Source organism: Polistes canadensis, unplaced genomic scaffold (assembly GCF_001313835.1).
Source record: "Polistes canadensis isolate GaletaPanama2010 unplaced genomic scaffold, ASM131383v1 scaffold_50, whole genome shotgun sequence".
In the NCBI taxonomy this organism is placed as follows: domain Eukaryota; kingdom Metazoa; phylum Arthropoda; class Insecta; order Hymenoptera; family Vespidae; genus Polistes; species Polistes canadensis.
In genome coordinates this window covers 43,664-57,927 of record NW_014569597.1, presented here as the reverse complement: position 1 = coordinate 57,927, position 14,264 = coordinate 43,664, and the positions used below count along the sequence as shown (strand labels likewise).

General features: G+C 31.2%; 1 protein-coding gene across 3 annotated transcripts in view; it reads left to right on the top strand.

Annotated features, from left to right (window-relative positions):
• The first annotated feature begins 203 nt into the window (after positions 1-203).
• LOC106785441 overlaps positions 204-14,264 on the top strand; it is a 28,595-nt gene continuing 14,534 nt past the window's right edge. For 2 of the 3 annotated variants that reach the window (XM_014745919.1, XM_014745922.1), the window contains exons 1-15: positions 204-546; positions 5,383-5,565; positions 5,953-6,093; positions 7,428-7,463; positions 8,208-8,390; positions 8,599-8,742; positions 8,813-8,995; positions 9,083-9,214; positions 9,306-9,620; positions 9,758-9,940; positions 10,004-10,135; positions 10,240-10,554; positions 10,682-11,011; positions 11,260-11,580; positions 11,950-12,132. In XM_014745919.1, coding sequence (XP_014601405.1) covers positions 210-546; positions 5,383-5,565; positions 5,953-6,093; positions 7,428-7,463; positions 8,208-8,390; positions 8,599-8,742; positions 8,813-8,995; positions 9,083-9,214; positions 9,306-9,620; positions 9,758-9,940; positions 10,004-10,135; positions 10,240-10,554; positions 10,682-11,011; positions 11,260-11,580; positions 11,950-12,132 — 3,118 coding nt within the window. In that variant the 5' untranslated portion in view covers positions 204-209. The remainder of the gene's footprint in view (positions 547-5,382; positions 5,566-5,952; positions 6,094-7,427; positions 7,464-8,207; positions 8,391-8,598; positions 8,743-8,812; positions 8,996-9,082; positions 9,215-9,305; positions 9,621-9,757; positions 9,941-10,003; positions 10,136-10,239; positions 10,555-10,681; positions 11,012-11,259; positions 11,581-11,949; positions 12,133-14,264) is intronic. The other variant, XM_014745921.1, reaches the window with a different exon arrangement.

Here is a 14,264-nt window from a genome sequence, read left to right as displayed (position 1 = left end):
AGATGATAATAGAAAAGCTTGTATGTATGTGTGCGTGTCGTTTTTCTTTTAAACATTGCTGCAATGTCTTATGTTGGTCCTCTTGATCCTCGTCGTCGTCGTCGTCGTCGTCGTCGTCGTCGTCTTCGTTGTTGTATAGTGATCGTAACGGTGGCAAAACCGCTGTCCAAAAACTCAAAAATAGCTGCGGCGTGTTAGTCAGTGCGACGATGTCAACGGGGAACGACGGTTCGACGGTAAGATTCGGTCGGTGGTGTTGGTGCTGGCGAAGAAGAAGGCGGAATAGCATCGGTTCGAGCTCCTCCCTCTCCTCCTTTATATCCTTAAAAACGATGTTAACCACTTTGACCGTCTTCCTCGCAATAACGGCCTCGATCGGTCGCGTTGACGCCGCCTCAAGGACGAAACAAGACGATTCTTCAGGGTCTCGGGGTGGTGGTAGGACCTTAGGTGCTAGCAAGGACGGGGAATCTGTGATCGAAGAAGTCACTGCCAAACAACTCGAGAGAATCCTTAACGAGAAGGATTTTGTTGCGGTGTTTTGGTGTAAGCGTAATCAACTATTGTTTCAACTATATATATATATACACATATATATCATCATCCTCAATACATATTTCAATGAGTGTCTAGAATAAAATCCTATGTTATATTTCATTCGATTATTTCCATTATTATTTATTACTTCAAAGTGGATTATTTATTATTTAAACTGAAGAAGATGCCTTATGTTACAACACCTTCTTTTCAAATTGTTCTAGCGAATAATTCATTGTTTTTTAGATTTTTTCATTTTAATTTTGATCAAACTTAACTAACGTTCTTCTTCTAGACACCTATACGTTTATCTTATACGATGATTCATAGTGTTTTTACTTTTTTGTGTGTTAGATAAGAGAGACAGAGAGAGAGAGAGAGAGAGAGAGAGAGAGAGAGAGAGAGAGTGAGAGAGAGAGAAAGAGAGAGAAAGAATTTCTATTGGCTCGCATTGTTTTAAAAATAAAAGTGTGTAAATGCTTTTGATAAATCGTCTTAAAAATGATATACATACATATATACACATTTCCATATTTGAATTAATTAGATTTTTGTAGCCAGTTTACAATGGAGATTTTCTTACGTTTATTTAGAATAAGGCCATGCCGTTCTCAAGTAAACTACCTCGAATGATCATTCATCGCTCGTAATCGTGAACATAACACACGAGTCTTTATAATACTGTTGTGCAGGATAGCGATGCGCTGACGTAAACGATAGGAAGAGAATTTATTGGAAGGATTTCAAGAATATTATACTCTTCTCTTCGTATCTTATTGCATAAACGTTAACGTAATCGTAATTACATTGTTACGAATACAAGCTAAGAACATTATGTAGGGGGCGGAAAATAGAATCTTGTCTTGTCTTTTACGCACATAGCTTACGTTTTAGCATGCATACACGTAATACATTAATAAAGGAAGAATCTGTTCGGTGGTTGCAAACACTATCAGCGAGCTGATAGAAAGATCTTACGAAATAATATGATAATGTCGGAGGCTTACGAATATTGATCCACCTTACAAAACTTATTTAAAACTTATTCTAATCAAAAAGGAACCGCCAGGTCGGTTCTACTTATAGGTTACTACTGGTGATCATGTTACATTGTGTTAACTGTTATTTCTCTTTTCTTTATACCTAGATAATTTGTATTATATTATTAAATAAACAAATATTAATATCTATACAAGAGGAATAATATCATATTATACTACAAAAATTTGTTCATAACTCTTTTTTTTCTATTAATAAAAATTAAAAATATATAATATTGATCGAAATTGAAATATATATAAAGTGTTATATTAGTAAACCACGTGGACGTTTGCATGTGACTTTTAGTAAATTTACTTTTATATTATTTTTTCAGTCAATACTATTTGCTCATATAAAACATTATATAACTATGAATTTTGATGAAATCGCTTGAAAATAATTGAATTTATATTAAAGATAATAGTTATTGATTGTACTCTTATAAAAAAACATATTTGAATACTTCCATGACGTTTCTCTATACACGACATAATGAACTCCATCAAAGGTTACATATCATTTGGTTCAGCGACTTCACATTGACTTGGCACTTGATACTTGTATCAAGAGATGTAGGGACGGTAGAAAATGTTAATACATGCTTTAACTAACGAACGCATTTAGGACAGTTTACTGTCTTTAATTCATGATCACTATTAGTGATCTAAGAAGGAATTATGACCTTCCCTCTATAGACTCATCAAGGCAATTCTCCTGTGTGATATAACAGATACGAATTCGCTGTTTCTGCCAAGTTTATCCACCCAATGGGAGAGAAACTCTCGTACCTACGCGCGTTTTAAGTATTGTAATAAGCTGAAAGAAGGTAGGGGATAATGTATTATGCAGGGGTAGCACACACACGTGCTCGATGTTGCTCTAAATTCATCAAGTTTAAACGAAAGACGATAGTAAATTAAAAAAAAAAAAGAAAAAAAAATACACCAAAATTATAGTCTAATCTCGATCAATGAATGAGTTTATTTCTTTTCAAAAGAAGGAAGAACGTACGTATGAAACTAATTAAAATGGAAAATTCTTAATGCAATCTAATGAGAACATCTTAATCAAACATATGAAATAAGTAATAACTTAACATCTGTTAACATATATACTGAAATTAGGATTGGAAAGAAAAACCTATGAATTTCGTATATAGGAATCATCATTCTAGAGTGGTACTTGATTCTTAAAGGCGCTGTAGCAAGGCCGGCACTCTGCCGCATTTAGAACCCGTTCGAGTTATTTTGGCTTTTGCCTCCAAGCCTCTCTCTCTTTCTCTCTCACAATCTTTCTGTCTATCTTTTTATCTATCTTTCTTTCTCCCTCTTTCCTGCTACCCTACTAATCAGGAAAGCTTGACTACTACTACTACTACTACTACTACCACCACCACCACCACTACTGTGTGTCTACGAATTTCGATGATCCATTCGTACTTTGAGGTATTGGCTGATCACGTGGTCGGATGAAAAGAAGAGAGATGAAAAGATAATGAAGAAACTTGCTATATAATCTTCTACGGAAGAAGAAGGGGAAAAAAAGAAAAGGAAAGAAAAAAAAGGACGAAGCTGAGTAAATGAAGGAAAAAGCTTCGTGTAGAAGCCCGGGCAACAAATCGTCGCGGTTCGTCGACGATGTCTTCTAACGCACTTATACGCATGTATACGTAGAGGAGGAGGACCCGGACCACGAGCTCTCACGTCGAACCTATTTCCAGCTGGCACGTTCTCCCGCTCTCATCGTCTCGTGCCGCCTCAGGGGCTATCTTTTTCTTTTTTTTCTTTTTTTTTTCTTTTTTTTCTTTTTTTCCTTTTTCCATTTGCCTATTGCTAAGCAAACAATCTTATTGCTATCGCATTTTTTCTATTCTCTCATATTTTTTTTCTTTCTTTTTTTCTTTTTTTTATTTTTCCTTCAATTTTCTATGCCTTTCTTAACGAATCTTAACAATAAGCCACATCAATAAGGTTTTTCTGTTTTACAAATGGCAGCCATGAATTTTGTTCTTAAGAATCTGAATCATCTAAAATACAAATTGTTATATATGTCAAATTTCATTTGTTTCTGTATAATTTTGTTGCTTTATTATGATACAGTACCCATAATTTGTTGTAATTATTTGAAAGTTGGATTAATACGTCGAATAATTATGACACAATTTCCGGACGAATAGAAACTTTTCTTAATATACTGGAGATACGATTAATCCATTTATGAAAAACTATAATGTGACTTCCTAATGATGAGAAATACTTTTTCTGAAATAATGCAAAAAACAAAAGTAGTCGTAATTCTATAAGAAAAATATGATTCTTTATTATTATCATTATTCATATACATATAATGTCTAGAGTAGCTTGTGTAAAGTATTGTTTAACCTATTTATGCCAATTAATTGTAAAACGTTCCATATTCAACAATTGTAACCGAATACTCGCTTAAAGCACGGTCAGCCGACACCGCAAATAGAGCCGGCAAAGAGCTCGGACAAGTCTGCCAAGAGACTCTGGTGAAAAACATAAAATGCAAGAGTGCGGACTGAATTTTCAATGAACCTGAAGCTCGAGACGTTCTTGAATACGATAAGGCGATAATAAAAAAAAAAAAAAGAAAAAAAATTATATAATTATCGTTATTATGAAAGAGAAAAAATAATGTTATTTATCGATAGATAAAAAATTATATAATATATATATAAATTTGTTTATATCTCATTATCATTAAGTGTGAAAATTTAAATCATATAACCCATTTGAAAGAAAGAGTTTATATTATAATTGAATTATAATTACATTTATATATCTGAAAAAGCTTAACTACTTGAAAAAAGTTAGACAAACGTTAAACAGATAACGCGGGAAATACGATAAAGAAGGATATTGAAAAACAATGTTTTACATGGTCGTCGTGTTTTAAGAGAAATTGAATGGATGATGGTGGTGGTGGTGGTGGTGGGAATGGTTCGGAGCATTGAAATCTAAAATCGCGCAAACACTCGGGGGAGAAAGAGTCAATTGGGCGTACTTTGATTGGTGATGCCTTCCGGCTTTTGATTCTTTGTTAAAAGCGCTTCAATTTGCGATGAGAAAAGCCGATGGTCATCCTCGAATCCTGTGGGGTGGTATGAAATGAATATTCAGGTTTTGCGTTAATTAAGAGCTTCGAAGGAAAAAGAAAAAAAAATGTGAGATAGAAAGAGAGAAAAAGAAAGAGAGAAAGAGAAGGGGTGTGAGTGAACAACTATATAGTTTGATTATATGCATAACAATGAACGTCCCCCCCTCTTTTTATTTTTTTCTCTTTGTTTCAACCCACAAAATCCAAAAAAAAAAAATATAACACGTTCATTCCTTCGTTTTATCTCAACTTCTTCTTCTTCTTCTTTTACTTTTTCTTTTTCTTTTTATTTAATTGCAATTCTTATCCTTTCGACTAATTGCAAAATTTGAATAAATTTCAAAGGAAAGGTCAATTTTTATTCCATTAATTTAAATTTAACCTGAAATGTGTGTGTGTGTGTGTGTAAAATAATTTCGAGAAAAAGAAATATTCGATTCGTTTATATAAGTAGAATTGAGGAATTTTAAATGGTTTTTACATTTATATAAAAATGACGGGTATTAGTAATTTCTTTTTTTTTTTTTTTTTTTTTTTNCAACAAATGTAATCTTGACGAATACAATATCAATTCTAAAATGATTAATTAATATCTAAAATTCGACAGACTGTATATGTTTATCTATCTATGCACATATGTCTATAAATTGTTTTTAATAAAATAGTATAATTGATTCGTTACAGATGCGAGAAGCTGTACGACATGTGACAAAGTATTAGCCGAATTGGAAAAAATAGATGATGACACGGACCACTTTGGAGTCGATTTTGTCAAGATCAACGATAAAAGAGTTGCTAAACAGTATGGAATTAAAAATTTTCCCGCTCTCACGTATTTTCGTGAGAAAGAACCAATTATATACGATGGTGAGATTAGAACAAATTTTTTTACACGCTAATGATAATACTTCAAAAATTGATTATTGGAAAACAAAAATATACGACAAATCCCTCTCCTCCCTCCCTTCTTTATAAATAATTTGTTCGAAATATTCATAAGAATACTATAGAAAAATCAAGAGTAATCTGTTTAACTGAAACACTTTTTAGTATTTCGTATTTAAATAAAAAAAAAAACACTAATATTTTTTATATTAAAATTTTTTATATTACTTATTGACCAATCTAATATTTAGGATCAATTGACAAATAGCCAATCAATGAACAATGATTAAATATCCATTCCTTTTTTTTTTAATTGATTGAATAAAAATAATATTAAGTAAATTCTTATAAATAATTTCATCATTTTAGGAGACTTGATGGACGAAGAAAACGTTTTAGACTTTCTTACTAGTTTAGAGGCAATGGATTTACCAGATCGGATAGAAGAAGTCAATGCAAAAATTTTGGATAAAATCGTCGAAGATACTGAATTCGTAGCGGTTCTTTTCTGTGAGTTTTTGTTTTTTTTCTCCCTATTTTTATTTATATCCTCTTCTCGAATTGTTCTTTTTCAATCTACTTCAAATTAGCATCATATTGGAAGAACAATTTCTTCGATTACAAAGTAATCATTGATTTGAAAAGTTACCTACGAACTTTTGGCCCCTACCATGTATCAATTTGATATTTATTCATTTGATATTATTTAGAAGGATATTTGTAGAAAGGATAAATATGTATAATATGTATGTATCTAAATCGACGCCAACGATAGATATAATACTTACCAAAGAAACATTCTTTGATACAAAAAAAAAAGAAAAACAAACATGATGGTAGCTTTACTTCACGTGTTGCAAATATCGTTCTTTATTTATTCTTTTTTCACTTTTATATTCCTGGTCCTTGTATCGCGCTTTAACACATTCCCTTTTTTAACTTGACGTGTCTAAAAAGTAAACAAACGAAAAAAAAAACAATATTTATCATAACTCTGTATATATTGTTGTACATATCTAATGTTGTCGTTCTTCTCATTTATATGTTATAAATAAATCCTTACACAAATACACACATACATATAAACACATATACCCATAAGCATATACAGAATATCCCTAAAACGTTTGAACGATATTTCTGATAATGAAACGTATCGAGGGAATCTCATAGAACAATTTAGAGTCAAACCTTTTGGGATTGCCTGTAGATACATACACATATATTCAATCTCACCTATTGTTAGTATTTGTTTTTCCTTATTTCTTTCTGTAATGAATCGTTATTGTCTCTATGTCTCTTTTTTTGATTAATTAGCGATAAACAAGGTGCGCTCATAACGTATCGCAAAGAATACGAAAATATGTATATGTATATGTATATATACACATATATGTATATGGACATGCATACACAGTTTACTACCAATGATTGTCTAATAAAAGTCAATGCACACACTTTTTTCTGCTGGCATCATTAATGTTGCGCGACGAAAGTGATGATTGCCAATAACTGATTTTTGTATAATTAAATAAAAATCAGTTATCAGATCTAACCATATTGCAGCCAATCGATAAATGATTTAAATTATCGTGTAAGCAATATCATAGATTATTTGTATAATGAGAATGGTTAATAAATGATATTTAATTTAATCACGACTCTCGTCGAGCAAAGCTACATGCCTAATGCGATATTCACGATGACAGAGTATGAGATCTCTTTAGGAGCTTTGTAAGTTTATCAAAATGTCGAAGGTTTCGCTTTGCGACCCGTTGCATTATGACAATACTTGTAAATATTACATATATGTGAAACGTTCTTGTGTGTGTTAATGTGGATAGGTCCGGATACGCAGCGATGTGCTGGCACCGGCTCTAGTAAGTACACATTAAAAAGCAAATCTACCAATCCTTACCTTTTACATTAGAGCTTTTATCTATATATACATGTATGTATATGTTATGTACATGCTTTTACGTATATTAACTTAAACCTTGCTTCTAGTTGATGTTCCCCCTTACACTCGTCTTTTTTTTATTGTTAGTTATATATTTTATTTTGCTTATATTAACAAATTGGATTTTTTCTTAGAAAGAAAAATACCTTAGATACATGTTGTATATGGTGTGTCATTTGTCTCCTTTTTGTCTATTGTTCGGCATCTCCGTTTTTCTAAATGATTATGTAGATAGTACCTATAAAATACACATTTACAAATAATGACGCTTTATAAATAATAGCACTCTCTTCGTTATGCTTTTTTTCTTTATATATATATATGTAAGTATATTATTTAAAACAAATTTAGTATATACATGGCAAGAGAAGGGGTTGTAACAAGTGGCGAGAAAACAATTTTTTGTAGGTTTTTGTCGTAGTTATTAGTTATCTCGAATATTCATGGATAAATGCATACTGTCTAGGAAGGATATACTTATTTTGTTTTTCTCTGTTGTACTCGCATCAATTCAAAAATTCAATGAAATACGTTTTGCAATAGTTTTTTTTAGAAATTGATTGCTACTTCATAATACGGCACAAGAGAGAAAGAATAATTTAATGTAAAATGAAAAGTAGGATAATAGGATTTGTAATCTATCACCTTATTTGAAATGGGACAGACAAGCCAGACTGCAAAAAATGCTTGAGGGCACTTCAAGAATTGGAGAATATTGATGACGAAGCTGATCAATTGGGTATTGGTTTTGTCAAAATTGCTGATGAACAGCTTGCTGAAGAATATAATCTCGGACCTTTACCGGCTCTCGTTTACTATAGGCACCAAATACCTATTATCTACGAACGTAAGTATTAACTATACAAAATAATGTTATGTAGGTTTTGCACTTTAAACAAGCCCTTTTGCACTTGAAATTCACTCTTTTCCAAGTCAAGTTACAAGACTAAAGGGTGAATTAGACTTGTAAAATAGTTCAAAATTGAACTATTGTTCAAAATGATGAATTTAATGTGCAAAATCAATATATTTAATTGATCCTAATGATTGTATAGACGAATTGAGCAGAGAGGAGGACGTATTGGAATGGCTAGTAGCAAATAAAAGTACTGGCGATGAAGAAGATGTAATCGAAGATGTAACAGCTAAAACATTGAACACTTTAATTGGAAACATCGACAACCTGGTCGTTTTATTTTGTAAGTATATATTTTGTTATTTTTTAAATGGAATATTTGAAGATAATTAACGGAATTCTATTTTAAACAGACGATCACGGCGACGAGGATTCGATGCAAGTATTGAACGAGCTTGAAAAGATCGATGACGATTTGGACAAACATGGGATTCAATTCGTTAAGATTGACGATGAAAAAGCAGCGAAGGAATTTGGTTTAGATTCTATACCAGCGATTGTTTATTTTGAAAAACAAATTCCAAATGTTTATGACGGTAGGTAGATCAAGTGAGATGAAAGAAAGAAATAACAAATATTTAAGGTTACTATCAATTAGTTATATTTTGTTTTTATAATTTTAGGTGACGTCGAAAACGAGGATGAGATTTTAGAATGGTTATTATCGCAATTAGAAAAAGATGAGATAGAAGATGTTACCGATGAGATGTTAGATCGTTTGATAAAAGATGGCAAAACTTTGGCTGTTCTTTTTTGTAAGATAGTCTTTTATAATGAACGTTTATAAATGTTATATATATATATTTATTACTGTGTCTACATTTTTCTAATTGTTTTTACAATAAGATGATAACAACGACCGGAAATCACAAAGGATTTTAAACGAATTGGAGAACATCGACGACGAATGTGATCAATTTGGAATTACCTTTGTGAAGATCGATAACGCTGAAGAAGCAAAGGAATATGGTATCGAAAAAATACCAAGTATGCTCTATTTCGAAAAAGGGATACCAACGATGTACGAGGGTAATTTGGAGGACGAGGAGAAGGTATTGAAATGGTTGGAACAACAGCAGAAGAGTGAACAAATAGAGGACATCACCAACGAGATGTTAGACATGGTTATTGAAAAAATGCCGCACGTAGCCGTACTTTTTTGTTAGTAATTAATTGTTGATCACGGTCGTGTACAAGCGCTTATATAATTATCGTTAGAATAAAAAACTATAAAGAATATTTATTAAAATTTAAATTGATAAATGTTTCACTTTTTAAAATTTGCTTTTCTTTTTTAGATGACAAAGATCAAAAGAAAAGTAAGAACGTGCTTGGCGAATTAGAAAACATCGACGATGATTGTGATCAACATAACATAGCTTTTGTTAAGATTCATGATTTAGATGAAGCCAAGGAATATGGTATTGAAAACCTTCCAACTTTAGTTTTCTTCGAAAGAAGAATACCTCACGTTTACGAAGGTAAAACTTCAATAAACTCATTTGAATGTTTCCATTGATCAATTTTGATTATGTTCCCTGTAGGTGATCTAATGAACGAAGATCAGTTATTGGGATGGCTCTTACATCAGAAAAAACATACTGAGATTCCTGAAGTAACGGATGAAATGATGGAAAAACTCATTGAAACTTCACCATACCTTGCTGTCCTTTTTTGTAAGAAACTTTGTATATGTATTCTATGTTCAATAGTATAATCTGTTATATTTTGAGCGTTATTAATAATATTATATGAAATTGTATAATTTGTTTAATATTAGATGACAAAGACGACAAGCAGGATATACGTATTTTAAACGAATTAGAAAATATCGACGATGAACTCGAAAAGGAAGGCATTGTTATCATTAGAATGGATAATGATGCAGAAGCGAAAGAGTATGGTATCGATCATCTTCCTACTTTAGTTTATTTCGAAGATAAGATCCCAGCTATTTATGAAGGTGATCTTCTCAACGAAGATGAAGTTTTGGAATGGTTGATCGAACAAAAAAACACTGCCACGATCGAAGAGGTCACGGATGAAATTCTGACCGATCTCATAAGCGAACACGAATATGTTGTGGTGTATTTTAGTAAGTAGATTGTAAATGATTTCCCATGACAACATTTTTCTTTATCCATAGGTCAAATTAATAACTTAATTACATTTGTTTTATATAATAATAGAAATATACGTGACAATTGAATTCTTCTCACCAGGTGGAAACTGCGACGAAGGCGATAGCTGCGATAACGTTCTTTTAGAATTAGAAAATATCGATGACGAGCTCGACGAAGCTGGTATCATTTTCGTGACAACGGAAGATTTGCCCCTTGCCAAAAAATATGGTATTAAAAGTTTTCCTACACTGGCTTTCTTCAGAAACAAAGAACCTTTGATATATCCTGGCGATCTTGGAGACGAGGACGAGGTGCTTTCCTGGATCACTGACGAAAATACACTAGAGATACCAGGAAAGATCGAGGAGGTTAATTCCAAGCTGTTGGAAAATATTTTAGATGAGAACGATTATGTTGTTGTTTTCTTTTGTAAGTATACATTAAGCATTTTATTTTTATAATATAATACTTAACTTGTAATACGAGGAGAGTACCCGAAGTACACGAGCGATTAAAAATTATTTATTTATTTATTTTCGAAAAAGAGTAGTTGTTTTGTAAATTTATTATATTTATATTCTTGGCCGCCTGTATTTCTTTTTTCAAGCTTTACCTCAGAATCATTCATATAAATAATAACTAACAATTATATTATATGCATATATATTATTACGCAGATAAGGAAGGTGACAAAAAGAGCCAAAAAATTCTGCAAGAGTTAGAAAACATTGACGACGAATGCGAAGAAAAAAATATAGATTTTGTTAAAATATCTGACGAAGGCATTGAGAAGGAATACGATTTACCTGGGCTACCAGCTCTTGCATTTTACAGGCACAAATTTCGTCAATTTTATACAGGAGATATGATGCACGAGGAAGCTATTTTAGATTGGGTTTTAGATCTTCGTAGCTCTACGCCTGATGTTATCGAAAGCGCTGATAGAAAAACATTGCAAACGCTTATTAACGACGTAGAACATCTTGCTGTATTTTTCTGTAAGTTTATCTTTCTTATCATTTTCATTTTTCTCTTATTTTTAATCGATTCTTATTACGTTACTTGCAAATCCAATAAATCTATCAAAATCTGTAATATATAAAATATATTAATAGTTAGTAAAATATGTATCTATTATCGTTCATGTATCAAATCTATCAATCTATGAAATAACCAGTTATTCAATGGAATAACGTAAATGACCAGTTATAGTATGAGATAATACAGAATTGCATACTTCAACCAGTTAATCTATGCATTCATAAGAAGTGAATAAGAAGTGACCGTAACATATATATATATATGTAATTATGATAGATAGTTGCGATAAATTATCTCGTCGTTGTTTTTTTCTTGTCTACACTTAGACGATGACGATTGCGATACCTGCGCAGAAATATTGGAAGAATTAGAAACGATTGACGATGATACAGATAAACACGGAATTCAATTCGTCAAATCGAACGATGCTAAATTGGCAGCCGAGATTGGTGTCTTCTCCTTTCCAGCTTTGATTTACTACGAGACTGGTGTTCCAATCATGTATGACGGTAAGCTTAGTGTGCTTCATTTCGCTTGGTCATTAAATGCAGAGTCGAGAAAGGTAGTCGGTGCAATATTATTTCATTTCCTACGTACATAGAAAAAATATTTATTTTTTAATTTATATCCCATTCACTTGTGTGTGTGTTCCTCTATATATTTGTATATCTTTTAGATATTTTTCAAAAGTAATATTATTTTAAATAAGTACATGTCATAGTTATATAGATAATATTCATTTTAATATATATAATTTGTTATTAATTTAATTTAGCAAAAAATCATTGATGTTTTAATTATTTTATTTACTCCAAAAAAATGTCTACTTCTTTTTTATTAAATTTCATTTAAAAAATCGCGTTTTAATAGGATTAGATTTAAATGTGATAAATCATGTACATCTATAGAAAAAAAAGGAATATACCGTTTTCCCCGAAATTATTCTATACAGGATGATAAAAAAAAAGGGTTTGATATTTGAAGACCTTATAATATTCACCGAAACGACTAAGAAATGAACATTTAAGATGTGCCACCTAAAATGAATTCTTTCGTTGTAAATTAACTATTATTTATGAATGTACGGGATAAATATCTATTAAAAGTTTGTACTGCTACGAAGTAATCTTTATTGATATTAGTAATAGTTTTCGCTCATTTTCATAATAAACTTATCTTGGCAATTTTGAACAATATATTACCAAGAGACTCGCTTATTCGAGATTCATAAATAATAAAGGTTGATTTACATCGAAAGGGTTGATATTTTAGGATCCACATTAATTAGACATTTTTTACTCGTCTCGATAAGTACTTCAAATGTCGAACCCCTTTTTTTTATCACCCTGTATATATATAGAATAATTATTATAATTATCCTATTACAGACTTTGTGTAATGCATTTTTAAGCATTTCTTAGAGAAAAAAAAAGACGTGCCCGACATGCCATCGACGATTTAACCATGAAAAAGATTTCAGTATGCCAAACCGAAAGAGTTGCTCATTTTTATATGCGTGTGTACCTTTTATAGGTAATCTTAAGAACGAGGACAGAGTTCTGGAATGGTTAATCGAACAAAAAAGTAAGGAAATTTCTAGGATCATGATTATTATTACTGGTGTACTGTTTTTTGTGACGTTAATCTCGGTTGTTACTATACCACCGTATTATGAATACAATACACGCGCTATAGTGATCACTCCAGTTATTTTACCACCATCGCGATCCCCCTAATATTTGATCGTATAAAACATAAAAGGTTCAAAATCAATTACTGCTCCAAAGGTCTACAAATTTATGTTTGTTGCAATCGTTCGGTTAACGTTAAAAAAAGAAATAATGGATCACAGCGGTGGTGAGAATAAAAAAATTGGAATATTTGAAAATGAAACAAGTCTACAGCAACAAAAAGATAAGAAACTTTTCAAAAAGTTCGGTTATAAATTAATTAATGAATAATCTAACTTTTTGAAAAATGAGAACAACGAACAAAATTCTTTTCTAACTATTTTACTCACACATACGTATATAAGTTGATACGTAAAAAAAGCTTTTTGTCTATTCTTTTTTCTTTCTTTGCTACTCACTTGCAAAATCGCGCTCAATAACACATATCTTTTATTTTTTTCTTAACACAAACGCGGGACATAGTTATATATTCGAAAAAAAAAAGAAATTAGTCATTGGAATCTGTTCATTATCGTTACACAAAGTTACCAATATATGCGTGTATGTTTATGCATTTAAACATAATTCTATACAAAAATTAACATTTTGTGTATATATACATATTGTCGAAACACAAATTTAAAGATCAAAATTCCTTTGTGTTTAATATGCACATACCTCTTTTTTGTCATTATGTGTGAATATATTTTGTTGAAGAGACGGTAATAATCAATATAAATCAAATTTGAAATAATACTCGAGTTAAACGTAGATGTACACACAATGACATACACGCACACACATAAAAACAAAAACAAAATTATAGTAACCATCTGTCTTCCAAAATGTCTTCCAAAATATTTTGTCTTTCAAAATATGAACTATCGAATTACTTAAAGAAGAAAATATACAGGGAGAACTAAATGCTTTTAAAAGTAATACTGGTATATATATACATATATATATATATA